The 26175-nt window shown below is 40.2% G+C and overlaps 1 protein-coding gene across 4 annotated transcripts in view; it reads left to right on the plus strand.

The window, feature by feature from the left end:
• CADM2 (cell adhesion molecule 2) overlaps nucleotides 1-26175 on the plus strand; it is a 1028770-nt gene that overhangs the window by 894497 nt on the left and 108098 nt on the right. For all 4 annotated transcript variants that reach the window (XM_074971701.1, XM_074971709.1, XM_074971692.1 and 1 more), the window contains one exon: nucleotides 4095-4185. In XM_074971701.1, coding sequence (XP_074827802.1) covers nucleotides 4095-4185 — 91 coding nt within the window. The remainder of the gene's footprint in view (nucleotides 1-4094; nucleotides 4186-26175) is intronic.

The following is a 26175-nucleotide window of genomic DNA, read 5'->3' on the forward strand; positions in this document are numbered from 1 at the left end:
TGGCTCCTTGAGAAATAAAAGTTGTCAGAAGTTTATTGCCAAGAGAGCAACCAACGTTGCGCTAAGGTGCTCAGCTTCTTCAGATAGCAGTCATTACCAATACCAGATAGCAGTCATTACCAATATTAATTGAAATTATTTTTTCACTTGTGTTCACTGATTTTACATGTGGATGATCCAATATAATATTATTTACCATTCTAATATAGGAGGAATTATATAAAAAATAGCTTGATTAAAATTTATATAAATCTCCACATGGTTTGAAATGGCTTCTCTCCTTTTGTGCAATGGGATGCATCCAACTCCTAGAATGACTGATGAAATAGGATTTTTTAATGAAAGTTTTCCCTTTGTTGTGCTCAACTGGAAAGGGGAAGGTGAAAAAGATCAAATTCATCATCTGAAACTGCTGTAAAGCTGCTGTTTACTGCAAAGTACAAGTGTACTCCAAATACTAATTTTTCAAATGACGTTTTTTACCCCATAGAGGGGTCCCTACAGGTTAGGATTAACATGTATTGCTGCTGTGGCATGAGGGAGTTCATACCTCCACTGCCTCTATTATAAGTATTCTGCTGAGAAAAGACTTTGGTCTCTCATACTATTACTCTAGGATATGCTGTCACCACTGCATTTACTGGGCCAGTTTCTCAGCTGATGTGAATTGGCATAGCAAAGGAGGGTCAACTGTGCATCTGACTCTCTGTTAAAATATTTTGGACTACTGTTTTTAATATGGCCATAGAAAGGAGGAGGGATTTTTTTTATATACTCGCCTACCTTATAAGTGGTGAAGGGAAAATAAATGTGGGGGGGGGGGTTTGTTTGTTTTTTTAAATACTGGAGACTGAGTGAAGTTCCAGTAGTTGTGGCAACTTTTGTGAGTATTCCAGATCAAAGGCCACCTTTCCTCTTGTCAAGTGCTTACAATGAGCAGCTCCAACAGGAGGTGATCTTGTATAGTTAGTAGCATTTTATTTCCTGGAAAAACCATTAATTAGTTGTTTTTTAAATATAACTGCTTGGGCTAGTTTTGACGAGGTTGTTCCTGTACACATTTTCTCAGTTTAAATATTGATGAAAATGTAAGAGAAGTGAACAGCTGGTCTTAAAATATCTCCTTTTATAGTAGCTTATTTTAATTTTGAAGCAAAATTCAGGACAACATGGAAATAAAGGGAAGGAGTAACTCAGAATGAAACACACAGAATAGATGAGCATCTCTAGAGGTTTACCTGAGGGACTGTCTATAATAAATTAAAATTGTAAACTCTTCTCTAAGCTTCATTAAACATCAGTACTTCCTAATTAACTGGTATGTTTGCTGTCTTAAAGGAACTCAGGACCTTATACAAGTCCAGTATACATTATATAAGTTGATTAGAAGATAAAAAAACATAACAAAGTGTATTTTCTACAGTACCTTGCTTTATTTGACAGGAAGAAGAATGTCAATTTAAGGCTTTGGCCATTCTTTACCATTGCAGCTCCATTTAATTAATCACCACTAGTTTATTGTATTGCCAATGCAGACCTAGTAGACACTGCATTCAGTAAACCTTCAACAAATATCAAGAGGAAAAACATTTTAGAGATATTAAGGAACAAGATGAATTCTGATTTTCAATCTTGTCTGTTAGAAGGTGAAGAGCTGAATTTAAAAAGATGGGTCTTTTGAAGTGTTGAGAGGTCCCTTTTTTTGTGTGTGTGCTGAATTTCCTATCTCCTTGCTAGTTTCTCTTGCTTACTAATAGGCATCCTGTATTTAGATTGACGGTACTGAATAGGCCCATATTTCTAGCTTCCAGAAAGTTGGACTGAAAATCAGCCTTTGTTTTGAAATAGATGAAAAGGGAGGGTGCAGCCAACACAAGGATGTCTCATCTGTCACACTAGTACAATGGCAAGGAAATTCAAATGAAATACTTCACAACATCTCTCAGCTTCTTTCACAGATTTTTACCCCACTCCAAAGAGAGTGATCATGCTGACTGTTTCCACATTAATCTGTGAGATTTAAGATCGTGACTGAGATCAGCTAGTACTGCCGTTCTACATGGACATTAACTGTTTTCCAAAATGAAGCTTTCTGCGTTGCTTTTTTTTGGAGATTAAGCATCAGGCTGGCATTTACAGGAGGAACATAATCGTTCCAACCTGTTTTATGAGGATATCTTCATAGTGCGTGGTCTCCAAAATGCTCAGCTACTTTTCAACACAAGGGAGGCTTTGGATTTATGATGAGGATTATGTGTCATAAATGTCCTTGCCGTCTTATGACCAGGTATTGAATGTCCCCAGATAAACAGGTTAAACGGGGTATTGGCAATTAAGACTTATGTTTTCCTGATTCTTTTAAGTGTCCATGAAATGCTGTTGCTTCACCAGGTGCCAGTGCCAGTTACTACCCACAGTGGTGTGACTTCAGCTAGTGACACTGCATACACTGCTGAATGTAGCTGGAGGATTCAGCCAACCTCTTGGGGCTAAGTCCTGTTTTTTGTTTTTGTTTTCCAATATTGACTTTAGTTTACATGTACTTATTTTATCTCCAGTAGACTATAAAATAACATTGAAAATATTACAGTGCACTATTGGAAGGGAAAAGTGGCTTGACTTACCTCTAGCACAAGTCTATATTAGTCAGACAAGTTCAGATGTGGGAGCAGGATTAGGAGCAGCATGCATCAAATTAAGTAGGAACTGAGAACTGCAGCAGGATCCTTGGAATCAGCACTTCATTGATCTGTACAAGAACAGAACAATGTAAACTTAATTTGCTAAAAACCCCTCTACCTCCTTTATTTGGATCATTTACAAACACTCATTTAAAAGCTTTTTTAATTGCTTTTAATAATTTAAGAATTCAGCCAGTGATGCCAGCCTTGATGTTCCTGTTTCATTCTCTAACTCTAGTGTTCATGTCTGCTTCAGTGCCTTCCTTATACCTGGAATGACCTCTCAGTCCCACTCACTTGTTGCCTCCCTCCCTCATTTAAATTCGATTCTGTGTTTCACAATTTGTTGCCATCAGAATGACTGTGATGTAGCTCTTTTGACATTGTCACCACGCTGCCAACTCAAATAGGAATTGCAAATTGGCTCAGACAGCGCAAACTCTGGTTTGAAACTAAAAATCTTTCATGATTAGCAAATATACCCTGCATCAAAAAGTCACCTGAAAAACAAGTGAAAGATAACAGGAGTTATATTTGCCTATTAAGTTTGAAAATTTTCCTCAGCATGACATTTATTGCCTAGAGAAAAATATATCTGCAAAGAAATTTCCTGTGTGTTTAAATTACATGATAAACTTTTAATTACATTAAAATATGTATACAAGTCAGCTGTTAAAAGCTTTTAAAATAAAAGACCTACTTTCAAAGGTCTGAAAGAACATTTTTATGTTGCATACCTCATTGCAAAAATAGGAGAGGTTATTACAGTATGTAGAAATAGTATTTTAAAGTTTTTAGGACAGATTATAGTCTTATATAGTAATTGTAGCAGATGTTTCAATCAAAATGATTTGCTAACTGTACTAAAAATGAGAATCTGTTTAAGGGCCTGCATTATTGCATTTCAGAAATAATATTCTGCATAATGTCTGTAACAAGGTATTTTATCTAAGAGCCCATTATCTAAGAGCCCAGGCTACTGCAACAATAAAGGTGTTGTTCAAATGTACATTAATGCATTCAGTCCTCTAATAGTAGCAGTCATATCCATCTATAAATAGACAAAGAAACAATTATATCCAGTACTTGTTCATCCTCAATACTTTATTTTTGTATTTCATTTTTAATTTCCAGACCTTGGAGCACTAATACCATGGAGTTGTGTTCAATACAGCAAAATTGATTTAGTCTGGGAATATCTGTGGTTTCTAGGTTTATGAAAATTTACTTTTCCAGTTGCAGAGGTCATTTTAGTGCCACTTTCAGAATAGTGAAAACAGCTCAAGTCTTCAAATAAATGCAACTTCAACTGAAAACTAGACTTGGCATGATGTTTTATGAACATGCACTTACATAATAAATCATTTTAGTGTCCTTCAACAAATTGATTTTCTTTTCTTTTTTTTTTTCTAGATACACCTTCAGTTAAAATCATATCTTCCAGTTCATGGCCAGAAGAAGGACAATCTATAGTTCTGACTTGTGAATCCAAAGGAAAACCACTGTAAGTGATTTACCAAGCAATATGTTTTTTGTTTTTCCTTATTGTGCTTTTGATTGCAGATTGACTGCAAAAATCTGCTGATTTTGTCTTTTCCTGCGTGTAAAGTGATCTCCGGTACAGAAAACCCGTTGAAGCCTGTCTTCATTAAGTGCCTGTGAAAGATTGGTCTTTTACTTTGTCATCTATGTTAGGTTTGGGGAAGGATTCCAGCAGTGAGATTTTTTTTTTCAGTGAAAGGTTTGCAGGATTAATAGGACACTGTTTAGATCATCAAACTGATGATAGTTGAGACAAAACATCACATGAGAAATTTTCAAATCAACACGCCTTTGAGAAAATGTACTGAACTTTCTGGCTACTCTGGTTGTCATTTACATGAAAATTGGACAGTTAATGATATATGCAAATTGGCTATCCAGTTCTATCCCAATTTAAAAAAATAAAGTGTGCATTAAAAAAATGAATTTTCGACATCTCAATTGTACATGAAAATTGGTAACTGTATCCCTTCTGAAATTCTTTTTAACAGCCAACTCTGTCAGTATTGAAATTGCACAGAATCTATTTTTTTTTAATTTAATAGTTTCTTTCCAGTTACAATAAATCTCTAAGGCATAACCCCTGATTTAGAAAAGTAAATTCCTAGTTGAAATGTGTTTTGAGCTTAGGCATGAATGAGTAGAACTGAAATGAGATGCCTGAATATATATGTAGGTATTCAAAATATATCTTTCATGTAACAGGAAAATAATATGCTTTGGAATATTCACTGTAGATATTTCTGGAATCACACTTCGATAATACTTATGTGCAAGATACATGCAAAAAGTCCTTTAATTCTCAAGGCGAATTCTTCTTTGGTATAACTCAATTGACTCTGTGGGTTTACTTAAAATAGGAACTTGATCTTTGGTGTCTGGGGTCACTTAAGAGAGTGGGATGTGTGTGGGAGTGTTGTGTTTTTTTGTTTGGGGGGGGGCGCGGCTATCTCCTTTGTACAAAATATATGTTCTGGTGGTCTTTCAGTGATCTTACCTGTCCTTGAATTATAGAAGAAAAAGAAAATATTTTGCCTTCAGTCTTTAGGAGCTTTGGTGTGCAGCAGATAATATACATCAGAAATCTTTATTGAGAAAAGGAGTCGCTTGTTTTCACACGCCAGAAGGATAAGGCTTTTTTTATTGAAGGAAGCAAATAATCTCCTTACTTTGTCAGGAGATTTTCTTCCAGACTATGACTTTGCAATTTCAGTGCCATTATGGATGGCATTTTATGATGGCCATAAAGAATGACATATTTTATCTTGATGCATAAACTATTATACAGTTCAAATTCTTTGTATGTTATCAAGGACCTTTAGCAGACTTCAGGTAAATCCAATTTTAGAAGAAAAAATTGTTATAAATCATTTTTATTTAAATATGCAGGGCTACATGTTCAAAATCTTTGAAACCAAATGGAGTGTTTGCATGAGTGGACTTTGTACTTATAGTGCATTTTCAAGGAAGGCATGAGTGGGACCCCAGTGGATTCAAATGTACATTTTTGTATGTGGTAGGGATGAATTAGGAGGGTCGCCAAGGAAAAGTCCACACCATGGAATTATCAAAGGAGGGAGCTTGTATGCAAGTGGGCTTCGGGTTACAAATGATTTGTGCTATTAATTGCATCTCTAAGTGTCCATGCCACGGAAACTACCAACCCCAGCTTCTGCTATGTTGCCTCTTTAGATAAGCCATTTTGTACGCAACAGCCAGTGATAAACAGCTAGCCACCTGGGAAAAACCATCTGTAACTACTTTGCATGATAATAGCAGCATCATTGTGACTACCTTTATATTTAGAACGGGAAAGGAAAGAGGAGAGGTCCAGAGAGCCCATCTATGTCACAGGGTTTATAGGTAATGAATTAGTAAAGGTACGGGGAGGAAGACAATGAAGCCCATGAGCCCTGTGCACAGTACAGAGCCCAACCATATCCCCCAGTGGAATTTATAGGCCATAGCTTAGCTTCCTTAATATGCCACAACTTTGAGTGGTGGTTAAAATACTCCACACCCTCTGTGGTATCTACTGTACAGTCAGTCATGCAAATCTATTGAGACTAGAGCCAGGCATAGTGCTAGGGCTGCACACAGGGTTGCTAGTGTGCGTCTGGAGATCATCGTGGGGAAAGGGGTCAAGGAGCAGTGTAGATGTGATATGCGTAACCTTGAGAACTGCTGCAAACTAGCACCATCCCAAAGGGGAAAGGGAGAATAAGGGCGAAAATGGGGTCATGGCCATGTCTGTTTGCCCCATCTCATTGACCAGCAGTGCTGAGTCAAACTGAGAGGGGTCACGCTGCACCTTTCCAAACTTGGTAGCACTGCCACTTTAGCGTATTCTTCCCCAGAGGAATTCTGCCAAAGTCAGCCAGAATTCCTCCAGGGGCTGCTTCCACTGCATCGTGACCTGTCTTCACATCCTGCAATGTGAGCCATGGCTTAAATCCACAATAGGAACCTTTTGTTTTAAACAAGTAAAATAAAGCAAAGGAAAGCTTTGGGTTTAGACGTGTTTTGTACCAGGAGGTTCTGGGCATGGTGAGTGGAACGTTTTGGTACTGTGGGAGAAGCATGGTGTCTTTGTTCTTTTTATTTCCAGTGTGCAACAAGGTCCTGGGGCTCCAATTTAAAAGAAAAGGTTGGAAAATGCTGTTCTAAATGCTATACATATGGATAATATGAAGTTTTCAAATTTCTCTCTCCACTGGTAAAAAGGTTACATCGAAGTAAAAGTGTCCAATTCGTGTACCTCAGAGGCTGTTTTACAAACAGATCATGTTGTACATTTAATTCTTTAGGAAAATGTACCTCATTTTCTGCTACAGTGGACAACTTTGAAAAGACAAATGACACTACGCTTCTCTATGTAATGTGGAGCTCAAAATATAGAGGGAGCAAGATGCCTCAATTTTAATTTGCATTTCATTTGAACTAAGGCATGGGGATTACAGAATATCATTATGCTGTAAAAAAGATGGTTCCACGAACTTATTAAGCACTTTGGTATTACTCCAATGGGCAAAATTCTGCCCTCATGGAGGATAGGTCCGTCAATGGCTATTAGCCAGGATGGGCAGGGATGGTGTCCTTAGCCTCTTTTTGCCAGGAGCTGGGAATGAGCAACAGGGGCTGGATCACTTGGTGATTACGTGTTCTGTTCATTCCCTCTGGGGCACTTGGCACTGTTGTATACTGGGCTAGATGGACCTTTGGTCTGACCCAGTAGGGCCATTGTTATTTTCTCATCAAAATATCCCTTTATTTTAAAGAATAGAACAGTATAACTACCAAGATATAGCAGATTTTCCCCTCCAAGCATATACGTATTTTCAACATTTTAATGGGGTTCTATATAATTTGTGGCTGTTTGTATTTCCCAGAATAGGAATTTTTAATGCTTCTAACAGTATTAAATATATTTTTCTTCAGTCTTCATTGCCTCTACACCCATGCTGGTCTTCAGGAAAATGGAGAGAGGGGCTATAATTAAAAATGTGCAATATCAAATTTGTCCCACAAAATGCAGCTCTTTCAACTCTAAGTGAGGCCTGCTGCATGCTGATCAGATGATATTACAAACCCATTCACCTATGACAGTCAATCCCTGGAAAATAATAATGTGCTCCTCATACAACAAGTAGAAGAGTTCTTTGTATTCATTCTGATGGGGGCGGGGAAATAATATACCAGATATGTACAACCCTGTGCTATTTTCTCCTCATCCTCTGACATTGTGCTGTGTGGTTTTTCTCTCCCCACCACCATCAGTAGATACAAAAGTTATGGTCAGCAGTAGCTTTTGTTTGACAGGAGTCAGAGTAGAATTAGAGGTTGTTTGTTATATAGGTCTTTTTCAGTAGTAGCATCTTGTTTGACTGATGGTGACTTGGCAGATAGTTTCTTTTTTAAGCAAACTCTGGGGTGATGTCTTGTCTCGGGTTGCAGTTAGGTTACAGTGTCTGTCTTGTCATCGTGGATCACACTGTTGATTTGCTTTGAGTGTGAGGATTTCATGGCTATTTTTGAATAATATTGCTGTATTTTTCAGTTCTGAACTAAAGGATTTTGCTAGGGATTTTTGGCCTGTTGAACAGCTGCGTAACTTGGATCAAGACCAAGTTAGTGCACTCGACACAACTATTGAAGAACATGCTCCCCTTTTTCTGGGGAGACCATTGTACTTTTCCTTCCATACTGAAACATATCACTTTCCTTTTCAGTCCTCAGAGTTCCTTTCTATCTTCTCCTTGACCCTGGGTGGATTCCCAGACCGCTGACAGGCTATAGCAATTCTCCACTTTTTGGACTACACCTGCCTAATGTATTTAAAGATTATGACTCTTTAGATATATTTGTTTCAAATGTCTCTTGCTGGTTACTGTAATTTTATCTAAATCTGTGTTAGCCTTCTCTGGACAATTGTCTATCTGACTACCCTACAGACATATTGCGCTCAAACAATCTTCCAGCAGAACTCTTCTGTAATGTCCTATGTAGATTTCCTTCCTATTACATCCAGGCCTATATATATCGACAGTAGGGCCCACCAGTATTCCCGTATGTTAAACAAATATTCATAGTCTGATACCTTTTCCCCCAATTTTAAAAATTAAAAACCAGAATACTGATGAGTGCTCTTGTCAGAAGATTAAAGAAGCAACATTTTTCTTGTTACCCCAGTTATACCTTCTAGTCAGGTTATACATTGATCATACGACTTGGAGAAAAAACAAAGAGCAGGCGCTGGCCTTTCAGGCAGTCTGGCTTGCTGGGGATTTCTCTGTGTGAGGCAGGGAGTTGGACAGCAGTGGTGCAAGTAGGACAGTACAGTCAGGTATGCTGTATCATTAAGATATTTATTGCCAGTATGCCATGCTGGAAAGACACAGGAGCAGAAGGTGGGGCTGCCGGGTACCACACCCGTCCCTGCCCCCAGCCCTTCCACGCAGCTGCATCTTCTATCTGGGGTCTGTACAGCCCTGCTGGAAGACAGGGCTGGGGGCAGTACAGCCATGCTGGAGGAGATGCTGGCATGGGGACACCCAGTAGCCCCACATCCTGCTCCTTTCACTGCTGTGGTTCCGGAGAGCTCTGTGGTTCAGAGCCCCCCCTTTGCCCCCACCTCCAGGTAACATGGGGTGGGGAGGGGATGGGCAGAGCACAGGGGCCCTGGGTTGGGGGTGGGGTGGTGTCATTTGGGGGGGTCTCGTGGAGAGGTCATGTGCCCCCCCTTAAGCTGGTGCTCCCCCTTTGTGTCGTCCCCACCATGAGTCGCCTATGCGCAGCATACTGGTAAGCAATAAATTCTACTTGAACTACTGTTGGACAGCCTTAATATCCCCAGTCATGAGGAAGAGAGATGTGCATCTCTACCCTGGAGAGGTGATGGCTGAGGAACCTTTAAGTGAATGCACTCGGGGGACCACAGAGGTGCAGTTACCCTGTTGCTGACTTGGCTGCTGTCAGTTTCAGGGAAATAGAAGTTTGTCTGACCTTAACAAACAAGTGAGACCACATAACCAAATGAACTTACTTTGTAGCAGGGGAAAAAACAAAGTATAAGCTATGTTTTATGATCTTTGCAGAATGTATTAGATTAATAGAAAGTTGAAGATGAAGACAGGCTTTTCTATTTTTTAATACTTATTTCTGGAAGGCATGCTGAAATGAGACATACACTGTGATTCCTTTGGAGTGGCTGATGCAAAGAAACTCTAAGATTTATTACAATAATAATGCGGGTGGATATCCTATATCCCCGAGTGGGCCCAGTGTGGTGTGGGAAGGACACCACAGGGCTGCAAGCTCAGGAAGGAGAAGTAAATGAACATAGTTAAGAAATACCTGGGACTCATTAGCCTGCAAACAACCCAGCCTGGAGTGGATATAAGACTCAGCAAGGGACTTGCTGGAAGTGACTGGATTCCTTTGTACCAGCAGGTATGATTGTAGCCAAGCTAGGAGTAGTTAGTTGTTTTTGAAGACAGGACTCTGCTGAAAACAATTGAGTTTTTTTGTTGTTGTTGTTGTTTTGTTTAGCTCCTAAGGATAAGTTTGGAACTTCCACTTCCTTTTTCTGAGGAAATGGGAAATTAAAGATGTGCATGTTATCCTGTGTGAGGAGAAGGGGCATCATAAACAGCTGTTTAGTTTAAAATTTTGAGATGAGACTTTCGGTTTTCCGTTTATCCCTTTGTGAAGAAAGGAGTGATCGTTCTGTTTTCAGCCTCTTGAGGAAGAGACAGACTCGGTTTGTTCTGATGCTTTGCCAGCTTGATCCCTCCCTTTTGTAGAGATGAAGGCATTGAAGACTAAGTTTAATTTGGCCGGGCTCCTGAAGATTTAACCCTGACCCTGAAGAAAGGTTTAACTGGATTTCTTAAAGGGTCAGAAATCCAGGTGAGGAAGGAAATAATTTTGTAAGTTAGACAGTAAGGAGATTGCAGCGATACTTCTGTCTCAAACTGCCGTTTGTCTTGGGCCCCAGAGTGGAATTCAGGGGCATAGGATGGGCAGGAACAACCTTTTTTCTTACACTGTTACTGCCTAAGAAACAACTTTCTTCAAACTGAAGAAACTCAAAGCCTCAGATTAAGTGTTCTGGGGTAACGACTGAATTTTTCCCATTTTAGTTGTTCCCCCTTCCTTTGTAAAGTGATACATCTCTGGGAGAGATTTGCCTGCTGTCCCAGGAAGGATTGAAGACTGTTTGTTCACAAAAGCTAGAATCAAACTTTCAAAAAAGATCCCTGCCTCATTCAGTGAATGAGTAGTTATTCAATATTTCTCTTTATCCTGCACAATCAGTGTATGGCCCCAGGCCTGGGCACCATCCAAAACCTGCACTGACTGTATCCCCCCGTGGCCCAATATGGTTGTGTGTGTGTGTGTGTGGGGGGACCTGGGAAGGACACCACAGGGCTGCAAGCTCAGGAAGGAAAAGTAAATGAACACTGCTAAGAATCACCCGAGGCTCATTAGCCTGCACACAACCCAGCTTGGAGTGGATATAAAATTCAGCAACGAAGTGCATATGCTAGAAGTGACAGGACTGTAGAAAGCATTCCTTTACACCAGCAAATATGACTGATTTCCTCCTGGGTGGGTCAATGGTGCTCTCATCATAGTGTCCATCCATCATACATTAATGAATGTATCTTCCCAAATCTCAGATTAGGTGGTACCAGTAGCTGAAAGCCCATATTGTCATAAGAGTGTAATTCATAAAGTTATATGTGTAGAAAGGCCCCTAATGCCTGAACTTAAAAATTGGGTGGTAACAGGCCATGAATCCCAGTGACAATTAAACTTTGATATTCTGAACAAAAAGCATCTCCACCATGCTCATAGCTGTTTCTATTGTTTCACACTGACTCAACAGACATGCTACTATAACCCATGCCTGCTTGGTATGGCACTCTGTTCTCCTCCAGTAGCACCTAATAGACCAGCTAGAGATTGATTGAGCCTGCCACAGCCTTGGCTAAAAGACAGGTCTTTTAGCTCACGAGTTACCAAACTGTGGTTTGTGTACTGTGAGGATATGCGAGACATCTTGGGCGGAGGGTAGGGTTCAGCTCAGGGTTCATGGGTCCAATTGCCCAGCACCTGTTCAGTCTAACTGAGCTCAGAATTTAGTCCAGGTTTTTGTGGTTTGTTTTTATTTATTTTTGGTCGTATACGTTGCATTATAACTATATCTGTACGTAATTGTGAAATATGGACAGATGGTTAGTAGTGTTAAGAACACGCACAGTATCAGTGATGAGAAGGGTAGGGGGATGCAGGCAGCTGCTAGATTGGGAAGGGGGTACACGATAAGAAAAGTTTGGGACCTCTGTTTTAGTTCATGTGGTAGAGGCTCATGCATTGAGCTTCAGAGGTCACAGGGTTGAACCAAGCTGCCAATTACAAGCATCTGTTTGCACTACACTAGGCTTCAGAGTGACAATCCTGGAATCTTATTATATAGGTAATCATACATTTAGGGTAGTTTCTGTGTCTTCATGTGTGTTTGTAATGCATGTAGAAGGAGCCGTACTGCATGTAGAAGGAGCCACAATGCAGATCAGGGCCTTTGGGCACTACTGCAATATAAATACATTATACGGAAAATTGGATGGATTTTTATCCATATCCTGGTTGAAATATCGCTCCAATAAAAACAGATGTAGTACCAAGATATTTTCCTCCCCAGCCTTATTTGTAGCTGTCTCATAAGAGAATCTAAATATTCCAAAATTTGCCAATATTTCCAAGTTTGCCTGGAAAGAAGCCACCTGAAGTTGGAAGAAAAATCCTATTTGAAAGAAAAGAGGGGTGGGGTCTTTGATGTTTTTTAACCTTTTGTCTACCTTCAATTAAGAGCTGAGGTGGATGCATTTGAACTTTGAAATCAGCAGTGGATTGAAACAAAACAAAATATATGCCCAGAAGACATTTGGACATCTGTTATGACCTAACATGTGGAGAGGTCTAAGCAGGTATATAATAATCAAAAAACTTAACTGGTTTTGCAAACATGGGATTTTTTGCTCACTTCCCCATATGTTGTCCCACAGTAAGTTCCCTTTATACATTTCAACCTTATGGACAGATTCATAAAATCCAATAAAGACGAGTGCAAAATACTTCACTCAGGATAAATCTAATGCTCAGCTACAAAATGGGGAATAACTGGCTAGGTGGTAGCACTGCTGAAAAGTCTCTGGAGGTTATAGTGGATCACAGATTGACTATGAGTGAAAAGGGCTAATATAATTCTTGGGTGTATTAACAGGAATGTCATGTAAGATACATGTGGTAATTGTCCCTCTCTACTCAGCACTAGTGAGGCCTTGCCTGGAGTACTATGTTCAGTCCTCGACACTTTAGGAAAGATGTGGATAAATTGGGTCCAGAGGAAAGCAACACAAATTATAAAAGGTTTAGGAAATCTGACCTGCAAGGAAAGGTTTTTTAAAAAAAAAAAAAATCAAACAGTCCTGAGAAAAGGAGACTAAGGGAGGACCTAATAACATTCTTCAGATATGTTAAGCACTGTTATAAAGAGGATGGTGATCAATTGTTCTCCAAGTCCACTTAAGGTAGGACAAGAAGGTAGTGGGTTTAATCTGCAGCAAGGGAGGTTGAGGTTAGATATTAAGAAAAAAATGTCCAACTGCAAGTGTAGTTAAGTACTTGAATAGGCTTCCAAGGGAAGTTGTGGAATCCCCATCACTTGAGGGTTTTCAAGAACAGGTTGGACAAACAACTATCAGGGATGGTCTAAGTTTCCTTTGTCCTGCCTCAGCACAGGGGGCTGGGCTTGATCACTTCTCAAGGTCCCCTCCAGCCCTACATTTCTGATTCTCTAACCACACAACTTCACAGTTCAATCACATATTTAGCCTTTTCAACCATACAGAGCACCATGTCCGTGTAAATAAAGAAAACCTTTCCATAACTGCCCACTGCACTATAATTTTTCTCCTGGGAGAGGATGGAAGAGAGAATGAACCACACATGGCAGAGATCTGTCACATTGCTTGGTGCTCTAGAGGAAGGCACCCTGATACTACAGGTATGCAGGCAGTAAAGTCTATGTAAAACAGGCATGTTCTAAGTGGTTTCCTTGGAAGTACATGTGCTTTTTTCACTATTTTCCAGGAACTACATCTTAATGATCTGTACTACCTTTATTTATAGTGTGTGCTCCCTCGTTTTCAATTAAATGTTCTTATGAAAGCCTCACCAGAACATGCAGAACCAAGATTGACTCTTATGAGGAAATAGGCTTGGTGAACCTTTCCTGATAGACAATTGATCTTTGTAATAAAATGCCAATTATGTTGAAGGATCATGTAAGTGTTCAGTTTGTAACTTACACACTAATATTACTGTGACTTTAAGATTCCAGTATGGGAATATATTAGTATATACCTTTGTTTTAATATATTGATCTATGTAACATTTCTACTGAGGTATAAACCTATACTTTAACATATTACACTTCAAATTGTGGTTATTTTTGCTATCTGTGAGTCTGCATCTTCATTTGACAATTGGGAATTTTTTATTTGTGTAATTATTAACAGCGTAGGGAAATTGATGTAATAAAAGTATGGCATGCAAGATGAAACAGATGGGAGCATTAGTGCCCATTTAAATATTACGCTTTACAATACAATCTACTGCAGTTCTTGAGAACTTCCCCTCTCGTGTTCTGCGGTGTTTACTCATACAATGATGCAGAAAGTACAATGTGAAAAAACAATTAAATGCAGCATTTTTAGTGCTCATTAAAGCTCTTTTGTATGTGTATGCCTTTTAAAATAATTCTCCTCTTTGCTCCTGGCTTGTATGCCTGGCAAAAAAGAACCTGACAGACTGTCTGCAGCTTTAAACAGACTTTAAAAAAATCAATAGAAAAGAATAACATAGAATTTGTCTCAATAGTTTACATTTTTCTAACTTTAGGCTGCAGTCAAGTTGGAGTACATGAAACAAAGTATAGTCAGTACTTAGGGGGCAGGCAATCTTTTAGATGTTGTAATTTTTATTAAGAATATTTCAAATCCATTATAATTACAAAAAGAAAAGGAGGACTTGTGGCACCTTAGAGACTAACCAATTTATTTGAGCATGAGCTTTCGTGAGCTACAGCTCACTTCATCGGATGCATACTGTGGAAATTGCAGAAGACATTATATACACAGACACCATGAAACAATACCTCCTCTCACCCCACTCTCCTGCTGGTAATAGCTTATCTAAAGTGATCATCAAGTTGGGCCATTTCCAGCACAAATCCAGGTTTTCTCACCCTCCGCCCCCCCACAGACAGACTCACTCTCTTGCTGGTAATAGCCCATCAAAAGTGACCACTGTCTTCACAATGTGTATGATAATCAAGGTGGGCCATTTCCTGCAGAAATCCAGGTTCTCTCACCCCCTCACCCCCCTCCAAAAACTACACACACAAACTCACTCTCCTGCTGGTAATAGCCTATCCAAAGTGACCACTCTCCTTACAACCTGCATGAAAATCAAAGTGGGCCATTTCCAGCACAAATCCAGGTTTTCTCACTCCCCCACCCCCATACACACACAAACTCACTCTCCTGCTGGTAATAGCTCATCCGAAGTGACCACTCCCCCTACAATGTGCATGATAATCAAGGTGGGCCATTTCCAGCACAAATCTAGGTTTCCCCCCCACACACACACACACAAACTCACTCTCCTGCTGGCAATAGCTCATCCAAACTGACCACTCTCCCCACACTGTGCATGACAATCAAGGTGGGCCACTTCCAGCATAAATCCAAGTTTAACCAGAACGTCTGGGGGGGGGGAGAGGAAAAAACAAGGGGAAATAGGCTACCTTGATGATCACTTTAGATAAGCTATTACCAGCAGGAGAGTGGGGTGAGAGGAGGTATTGTTTCATGGTGTCTGTGTATATAATGTCTTCTGCAATTTCCACAGTATGCATCCGATGAAGTGAGCTGTAGCTCACGAAAGCTCATGCTCAAATAAATTGGTTAGTCTCTAAGGTGCCACAAGTCCTCCTTTTCTTTTTGCGAATACAGACTAACACGGCTGTTACTCTGAAACCTGTCATTATAATTACAGTTACTGTCTTAAAATCAGCAGTTAATAGCATAACCTAAATAACCTAATCTAAGCAAACATCTGTTCATAGAAATCTGTTGGAGTAGATCATACCATTCTGCAGAAAAACCTGCAGCCTTGACATTGTAGAGTTTTAGCCTCCTTATGCAGCATAAGGGGATAAAGTATGTCCTCTGTACAGTGAACTTAGACTGACCCACCTAACTTGCAGGTTTGAGGGCATCTATGGAGCACTGTGAATTTGGACAGACCATTAAAGATTGTATTCCCCATCTCTCTTCCAGCCTTCTTGGCTGCACAGTTCCCCGGAAACTGCAAATGCTACAGGCTAGCAGTGATTGAAGCAGTCTTTCTATATGGATGAAAACATGCGTCAAAAAGAAAATACAGTACAAAGATTAGGATTCTTTAACATGTTTATAGCACTTCTGTACTCTCCTTCAATGCAAGAAAAGTCCTATTAATTCAAATTCATGTGCCTATATGTTCTTTAAACGTATCTTCAAATGTTACAGAAACACTGTTTCAGAGTGCAAGACACTCTGCTTTAGAGAATTCTTTACAATGTTGTTGGCAATATTTTTACCCTTTCCCTGTGAAACCAGGAGCCTTTGACCTTGTCTGTGCTGGCAGTGGCATGTAGTGTATGTGTAGCTACTTTGTGGCAGTGAAAGGTAGGCTGTGTGCACACTCACTGTGGTGTGTAGCTATGCGCGACAGGGAAAGACTCCAACACAAGACCTCCCTGCTGCCAGACCCTTTCCCTGCTGCCTACCCCCTGCTGGAGCCTTTCCCTGCTGCTGGAGACTTTCACTGCAATGGGGAAAGCCTCCATCAGTAGGGAAGCAGCAGGCTATTACATGGCTAAAAATAACAGCATAGACATGTGAGGTACTGCTTGGGCACGTAGAGAGGCCTGGCAGGTATATGCCCTAGGGTTCTGGCATGTAGGCACTGTACTCTTCTTGCCTAAGCAGTGCCTCACTGTCTTTATAATGCTGTTTATATTCATGCTAGCTGGGCATGCAATGTCTGTACTCTATACGCTGCTGTAAGTGTAGACGTACCCTTAGTCACCATAGGTTTTCCTGTAAGAAGGAGCAATATTGCCGAAGGAAGGGGATTTAAGAGGAAATGAAGGCCCACTCACAAACCCAACATTATCTGTAGCTGCTCCCTGCCCTTCTGCAGCTCTCCTGTCCCTGCAGATATTGCCGGAAACCCCCCTAGACAGAGCAATTTAGCCAAATCACTTAAAAATGCCATTACACTTCATAAGAACAGCCATATTGGGTCAGACTAATGGTCCATCTAACCCAGTATCCTGTCTTCTGATAGTGGCCATTTGCAGATGCTTCAGAGGGAATGAACAGAACAGGGCAATTTATCAAGTGAGCTATCCCCTGTCATCCAGTCCCTAAACCTCTGTCTGTCAGAAGCTGGAACACCCAGCGCATAGGGTTGTGTTCCTGACCATCTTGGCTAATAGCCATTGAGGGATATAATGTCTATGAACTTGTCTAATTCTTTTTTGAACCCAGTTATACTTTTCACCTTCGTGACTCTCTGGAAATAAGTTCCACAGGGTGACCATGCATTGTGTGAAGGACTTCCTTACTTTGTTTTAAATCTTTGGCCTATTCATTTCATCACGACTCATGGTTTTTGTGTTGTGTGAAAGGGGTAAACAACATTTCCTTATTCACTGTCTACATACTATTTATGATTTTATGGACCTTTAATCTTTGCATTGGTTTTAACGGCCGAAGATGCGAGGGAGATTCCCAACCCTGAGCCATTCTTTTTAGGTGACAAATCTGAGGAACTGTCCTAGATTGTGGTGTCATTAGAAGGTTTTAGAAAAAATTAATTGATTTTAAATAGTAATAAGTCACCAGGACTAGATGTTCTGAAGGAACTCAAATGTGAAATCATAGAACTAACTGTGGTTTGTAACATATCATTTAAATCAGCTTCTGTACTAAATGACTGGAGGATAGCTAATGTGACACCAATTTTTAAAAAGGTCTCCAGAGGTGATTCTGGCAATTACAGGCTCATAAGCCTGACTTCAGTACTGGGCAAACTGGTTGAAACTATAGTAAAGAACAGAATTGTCAGATACATAGATCAACATAATTTGTTGAAGAGTCAACATGTTTTTTGTAAAGGGAAATCATGCCTCACCTATCATGTCAGTGGCTTACCCTTATCCACATGCTTGTTGACCCCCTTTAGAGAATTCTACCAAAGCCTTGTTTCAGAGTAGCAGCCGTGTTAGTCTGTATTCGCAAAAGAAAAGGAGTACTTGTGGCACCTTAGAGACTAACAAATTTATTTGAGCATAAGCTTTCGTGAGCTACAGCTCACTTCATTTGTTAGTCTCTAAGGTGCCACAAGTACTCCTTTTCTTTTACCAAAGCCATGCTGACTCTTCACAAACATTGTGTTCATCTGTGATAATTCTGTTCTTTACTATAGTTTCAACCAATTTTCCTGACACTGAAGTTAGGCTTAGTGGTCTATAATTGCCAGGATTTCCTCTGGAGCCTTTTCTAAAAGTCAGCATTCCATTAACTATCCTCCACTCATCTGGCACAGAGGCTGATTTAAGCAATAGGTTCCATACCACAGTTAGTAGTTCTTCAATTTCATATTTGAGTTCCTTCAGAACTCTGGGGTGAATACCATCTGGTCCTGGTGACTTATTACTGTTTGTTTGAGCAATTTGTTACAAAACCTCCTCAAGATTTAGTAACAAAACGAAACTGTTAGTCTAGGACAGTTCCTCAGATTTGTCACCTGAAAATCATGGCTCAGGTATGGGAATCTCGCTCACATCTGCAGCGAAGACCAATGCAAGAATTCATTTAGCTTCTCAGTGGCCTTGTCTGTCTTGTCATTTCAGGAGCTGTTAGGAGAAAGACCCTCTTTCATTAGATATCTGCTACAGCTCCCAAATTTTATGATAAAAGACATTCTTCAATAAAATCAGTCAAGTAGTGCATACCCAGGTTAATCAGTTACTACTGAAGACTTGTATAGGCCTACTTGCCATTTGAATTGCAGCTGTAGTTCTTTTATCACATCTCCTGGTGCCATCATTACATCTAGAATGAGTAGGGCCTTTAGTTTAATGCAGTTCCTTCCCGTTGACAGTTTATTACATCAATAATGAAATTATTTTAAACAGAATTTGAATGAGTCGATAAAATCTGATTCAGATTTTCAACTTTTTACTTAATGGAAAAAGTAGGATTGAATCTGCCAGTCTACATGTTCTTCTTTGATTACTGTGCCAAAAAGCTTTTGACCTTATCACACATGTACAGTCTGTGATGCTTGACAAAGATTTCTCAGCTAACTATAGTAACCAAATTACTTCAATAACTGCATTTAAAAGCATAGCTATTCGAACTAGAAAAAGAACACCACACTAATTTCTTATCAGTGTCCTAATACCCCACCATGCTTTTTGTAAACTTTATTTTTGTTTGTATATAAAATACAAACACACAAAGAAACTAAACATATGTAAATAGGTTTCAGAGTAGCAGCCATGTTAGTCTGTATCCGCAAAAAGAAACTAACAAAATTATTTGAGCATAAACTTTCGTGAGCTACATCCGATGAAGTGAGCTGTAGCTCACGAAAGCTTATGCTCAAATAAATTTGTTAGTCTCTAAGGTGCCACAAGTCCTCCTTTTCTTTTTTCTTATGTAAATAGATGCATAAGATGGAAATAGCATTTAAATAACGTTCATTGTTTATAAAACTTGGAAAAACAAAACAAAAGCAAACACAGAAACAAACAAAGAAAACCTGAACTTGTAGAGGCCATGCAGGGCATAAATTATTAAAATGACTAAATAGATATGAGAACATAATTTTATGATTACTGGGGATTAATATATACTAAACTGCAAAAGTATGAAACAGCTTTGTGTGACCAGACATGTTTTTTCTAAGCGTTTCTATTAGACAGTGTCTTTTCCCACTCCCCCAATTATTGCAGTAGTAAAGAGCTCACTAAGTCAGTTTGTGTATGAGAGAGGAATTGCAGATTTTTATTTTCTCAATATAACTCTTTTGGCCACTGAAATAGTTACTGCAATCCATTCCTTAATTTCAACTGGTAATACCAAATCATCCAGCACTCCTGAAATCTAGAAGCTTGGAGAAGGAAAGATAATGACACTTAAAATTTTTGTGAGGGCTTTGAGTATGATGTTCCAAAACACTTGCTGCTTTTTTTTTTTTTTGACATATACAGACGATGTGAGAGGTTGGCATGGGGCTGTTTACATTTCCACATTTTTTCACTTGCTTTTTTCACTACATTCTTGACAATCTAGCCTTAACCAATGACTGCACTGCACCTTCAAGAAAGTGTGTGTGTGTGAGAGAGAGAGAGAGATTTGGCTGGCTGCCCAAATGAAGGGAACAGTGCTTTATGTCACTGGGGGAGAAAGGAAAACTGCGGCAAAAGGGGATAAGGGGCTAGTTTGGCCACGCTGACTCATCCCCTGGGAACTGGATAGGCAGAAGTGTTTAAATGGGGAAGCCATGTGCATGAAGCCCCCTTTTACACACAGAGCAGGCTGAGGCAGCATCCACCCTCTCTCCCCCTTCAGGTGGTGAAATACTAGGTTTGGTCAAGACCTGCTGTGGGCATTGCACTAGCTGTCCCTTTTTTAGGGGGACTTGGAAGAAATTTTTCCCTTACCGCCAGATTGGCCTAGCTGGAGTTGGGATTTTTTTTGCCTTCCGCACAGTGGGTTCAGGAAAGGGCTTTGTTCATGAAGGGTGGTAGGCTATATGTCTCAAGTCATTATGTAAGTGTGGGGCAGATGTCCAGTGCAGGTACTCCTTAGGGAAGACATCCACTGACTTCATAAATCGCTTGGAAAAGGACTTAAAAAGGAGGTAGGTGTTGGTTAAAGGAATGAATGGGGGTTGGGGAGTGGGGTGGGGAACTCCTATGATCAGTACGGCAAGAAGCCAACCCCTTGTTCTTATAGCCATGGGTGGTTGGTGAACCAGCCATTGGGGATGCTAGCCCCCAGCCCCTCCCCTTTTTCCCTCCCTCCCCCGCAGGATCCCAGAGCACCCCCCGCATGGCCTTTGACCCTGGGCCTCCCAAGCGCCCCCATCCCTGGAGCTCCGGGTGGCTGGGTGGAGTGGCCACAGCGCCCCCAGCCCTGGAGCTCTGGATCTCTATGCAGAGTAACCACAGCACTCCCAGCCCTAGAGCTCCGGGCTGGCCCTCAACTCCAACCCCAACCCTGGAGCGCCAGGCGGCTGGTCAGCATGGTCCCAGTCCCAGCACCGGCTGCCCCGGCCGCAGCCAGCTTGGACTATGGAAGAATGGGCCGGGAACCTGGAAGGAACAGCAGGAAGGGGCCTAGAGGCAGAGCGTGGGCAGGGCGCAGCATGTTCCTGTAACCCACACAGCTTTCTGCAGCTCCCATTGGCCAGGAACAGCAAACTGCAGCCACTGGGAGCTGCGGGCGGCCATGCCTGCAGACGGTCAGATTATACAAACTGTCTTGCGTCCTGCCAGCGGATTACCCTGATGGGCTGCAGATTGCCCACCACTCTTCTGGAATAATCACAAGGATAAAAAATGAAGTATTGTTCACATTAAGTCAGATACCCTCCAGATTTCCATTGTGATTGTAAGACTAAGTCCCCTCCGCCCCCACTACCACCATTTTTCTTTGCAACTGAGATTGAGAGGGGAATGCAAAGCATTAAGCCACCAATAAGTAATTCCTATAACGTGACTTTTGTTTCCATATTTCTTAACATGCTCTTCTAGAGGTGATAGAGTCGAAACAGACTAATTGTCCTCTATCCTTGCCTGAATCCTTGAGCATAGCCACTGAAAGAAGGAACTGTGACGTAGCAGTAGCTGATACTTCTTAGACTGGCTTCCTTTGATTACATGTGTATCATCTTGTATTACATCTTTAATTTTTGTTAATTCTTTTTCTAATCCAAATTCTTAAGCATAGAGTTGGTCTTGATCCTAAGGCCTGGGTTATCCCATAGTGATATGAGAAGAAATTAATAAGACTGGATGCTGTCGTCATCTTAATGTGTTGCAGGATTCCACAGGTAGAGGCAAGCACTGGATTTTTTCCTTAAGGGTGTGGAACGTCTCTTCAGGTAAATAAAAGAAGAGAGGGAATCCATGGCATTCCTAAGCTTTTTTCGAACTCAAGTCATGCTGGCGTATACACCATAAATTAAAGTTGTTGAAAGACGGAGATGTGTATTATGAACAGTAAGCCAAAATGAAAGTGCCATGTGGTGAAATGGGAGAAAAAAGGCCATTGTAAAAAAGAGATAACTAAGTTTTCTTTAGGATCTTTTATGCCCTAGTTCAGCAAGGTAATTAATCACCTGTCTAACTTAAAACATGTGAATTGTCCTATTCACTTAATAGGACTACTCCTTTGCTTAGAGCGAGGCATACGCTACAGTGCCTTCCTGAGTTGGGGATCTTTGACTGTGAGTTCTAAAAGATGGGAATTTTCTTCATTTTGGTGTACTATGCAGGGCAAAGCAGCTTATGAGTGCTAAACCAATAAGTATACTCTAAATCCTTAGCATCCCATAAGCATGAGCAAGACAAGTGAACATTGCTTAGTGATTCTCACTGTGAGTGAATATTCCATAAATAAATACACAACTAAAAAAAAATATCATGCATTTCAGCTATTCACATTGATTCCAGACTTTTGCAAAGAAACACATCTCCATAGCTACACAACTCATGACTGAATCCAACTTTCACCACCGAATTTGGGTTCAGAATAGCAACCTTCATTTTTAAAATGACTGTTGCACTGCTTAGCCCCTTGACCAGCCTATCCTTATAAATTGATATTTTTGTACCCATATAATATGGTCCAGAAGAACTTGGATGTAAAACATAGTAAAATGAATGATGTGGCACCCTTTAAGGAGAGTTGTGGTTGTGAGATTTTTAAATCAATAAACCTATAATTTCCCCCAGCCTCCACTGCATAGGTTGGTGATTAAAGATGTGCATGTAGATTTTTGAAGAACACAATCTCATGACCTAATCTGAAGACATATTAGACAAGGGAATGTTATTTTTAATTGTATTCTGACGCTTCCTAGATGAAAGTATTAGTTCCACATTTATTTTGTGTAACTAAGGTGTGCACATGCTATTACTATGTTTTATCACTGCTTCCCTATCTTTAGCAGTACTTCATTAGCATTAGGAACATAGCACTCGATTAATCCAAGTAATTTTCAACAGCCATTCTGATGCATCCACTTTAGCACCATACTGATAGTGCTGACATTCGCATGGCTTTGAAAATACATTTTTTATTTATTTCCATTTATTCCACTGCAGTTTCTATCATCCTTTGATTTATCTTTCTTTACTTTAGATTTTTTTTATGCTCATCAACTAATTTGAAATCAGCAAAGTATAAGCAGTCATATAAAAAGCCTATAGATTGTTGTGTGAATACACACAACATAATTAGAATGAAACATACTGAATAGAAATTATAATAACGTGGCATTAAGATTTCTTCATTTAATAAAATGCTTTTCATCTGACTTAAATACTAACCTGCCATTCCTCACTCTCTTTATCCCCCACATTAGAAAACAAAATCTAAAACCTGGAACAGCAACAGCAAAACATGTAACTAACAAGGCTGTGATATTTTTTTGCCATATTCATTTGCTTGTATGTTTCTCCACCCCTTTTCCTTTATTTGTTTTGAGGGTTTTAGACTATGAGTAGGTCTACACTGTGCGTAAAGGCCCATGGCACTGCCAACAGCTGGCCTGGGTCAGCTGACTTGGGTTCATGGGGCTTGGTCTGAGGGACTATAAAATTGCAGTGTGGACATTTGGGCTTGGGTTGGGACCTCGTTTCTGGGACTCTCCCACTTGTAGCATCTCAAAGCCTGGGCTCCAGCACAAGCCCGAACATCTACACTGCGATTCTATAGCCCTGCAGTCCAAGCCTCATGAAACCAAGTCAGCTGACCCAGGCCAGGCACAGGTCTTTTATTGCAGTGTAGATGTATCTCAATGGTACGGACTGTCTCTTTTCTATGCTTATAAAGAACTTAGCACAATGTGGTGCCATTCCCATTTGGGACTGTAGGGCTCTGCTATCATAGAAGAGATTATTACTGCTACTACTACTGAAGGGTGTTTCTAGCCGCACTATCCATGAGCAGCTCTGGAAAGGAACAGTGATTCAAAGAGTCTTCCCTAGTTACCGCTTTCCCCAGAGGAAAGAATGTTATGGCAACCCTTCACAGGATGTCATGCAGGCTCAACTGGCCATCACTTTGAATCTAAGGATATGTCTATATTGCATTCGGGAACACTGATTGCAGCATGTGTAGACATACCTGAGCTAGGTTGGATCTAGTTAAATCAAAGCTAGCTCAGGAAACAATAGCAGGGCAGCCACTAGCAGTGAAGCAGCTCCACGGACTAGCCCTGCCTGCCCCGAACACTAGGTACATTCTCAAACAGTCATAACTCATGCTGCCACAGCTTCACTTCTATTCTGAGTTGAGTTAGTTTTGATCTAACTAGATCTTGCTACACATGCTGCAATCACACCTCTTGACTGCAGCATAGACATAAGGTGTGATTGTAGCACATGCGGGCATTTCTGAGCTACCTGTAATTTAGTTGTCATGGGTAACTAAAGTAGGGTAGACACAGCAGTACAGCCTAGCTACAAGAGAGCATATCCAGGGTTCTTGTGGGCTTGTATTAAGGTTGCTCCCCTGTGCTACCACATCTTCACTACTATTATTGCTAGTGCTAGCTAGATTAAAACTAACATGGGTAAACCTACCCATGTAGCAGTCACACCTTCACTTTGTAGTGAAGACAAACCCTAAAGCTCAGCCAACTTCCCTTGCTGGTCCGGTGAGAGGGTGGGTGGGGAGTTGTGGCCCCACAGAGCCTGTATTCCCTCTGTGCCGGGAGTGGTGAGCCTCCCTACTCTCCAGCCTGCCTGGATTATGCCCTTTTCTCCACACCATAACCTCCTAAAAGGAAGATTGTAACTTGATCTTAACTATTGATCTGCCATTATGGATATCTAACCTATCACCTGTACAGGCTGTTATACAGCTGCATAGCAGATGATACACTGTGCATAACCAGTTGTTCAGGTGTCAGTAATCTGTTCATGTTAGGACTTGAATGTAAGGCTTTTGATACAAAAACAGCATCTTTACAATTTCATAAAAATTGGAAAACATCTTCTCTAATCTATGATCAGCCCTTTGGCCAATGTAGGATTGTTCCCTGCAGAATATTTTCTAGCACTTTTTGTCCTTGAGCTAATGCTAATTAACTGACAGTGGCAGTAATTCCTACCTACTCTTTCAAGGCCTTCATCCCCTAGAGGGTGAGACTGGATTTAAAACTTTGTGTTTAAAGTATTTATAACTACATATGATCTTGACTGCAGTGGATTTCTTTCTTTCTTTCTTTTTTATTTTTTCCTGTTGTAATGGCTTAGGCTTTTACTGCAGCCTTTTAGCCTCAGGAATCGTTTGGAAAGAGTTGTTACACCTCTATGGGAGATTTTTCCTAGTTAAAATTTGAAAAGAAAAATAAATTATGTATAAACCGGCAACACGAATAAAACAAAGTAAGTGCACATACCATCAAAATTATTTAATATACAGAAGTATCTATCGAGTACATTTTAGAAACCCCATTCACAAGCTGCACAATAGTGACTTCTCCATATTTAATGTGTCTTAAGCCTTAGGCTGCCAATTTCTTTAAGCCCTTAGAAAAAGGATGATGGAGGTGTTCACAAAATTCCTTTATTTAAAAAACTATTATTTTTACAGTGTAAATATGAAGGAAGTGTAGAAGGGAAGATGGAAAGTTAGTTGTTTGCCTTGTCTTAACTGAATGTCCATCCTTCCAAAAGTTTTGAATTTCTTTTAAGTTTAACCTAAACTCTGAATTTCCTGATTTTTAATAGTTATTTTAAATTTTTATCTTCTTGTGGGGGAAAAAGGGTTTTTTAAATTATTTATTTTAAACACTTAAGTCTATGATATGCACTTTCAGCCTTAACTCCAAACTTTCAGTGTTTTTGGTTTGGGAATTTCTTAGTGTAATTTAAATGGTTAAAAAATGCTTAAAGTAACAAGAGTCTCATTGAGTGTTGGGCTGTTTATCTGTTCCCTAAATTAGCTTCTGACACTAAATCTTTGGAACTCTGCAAGCTCATGCTCACCTTGGTCTTGTGTTTCCACACTGACTCACACTCTATATA

The sequence above is a fragment of the Natator depressus genome, chromosome 1, assembly GCF_965152275.1.
Source record: "Natator depressus isolate rNatDep1 chromosome 1, rNatDep2.hap1, whole genome shotgun sequence".
Lineage (NCBI taxonomy): Eukaryota > Metazoa > Chordata > Testudines > Cheloniidae > Natator > Natator depressus.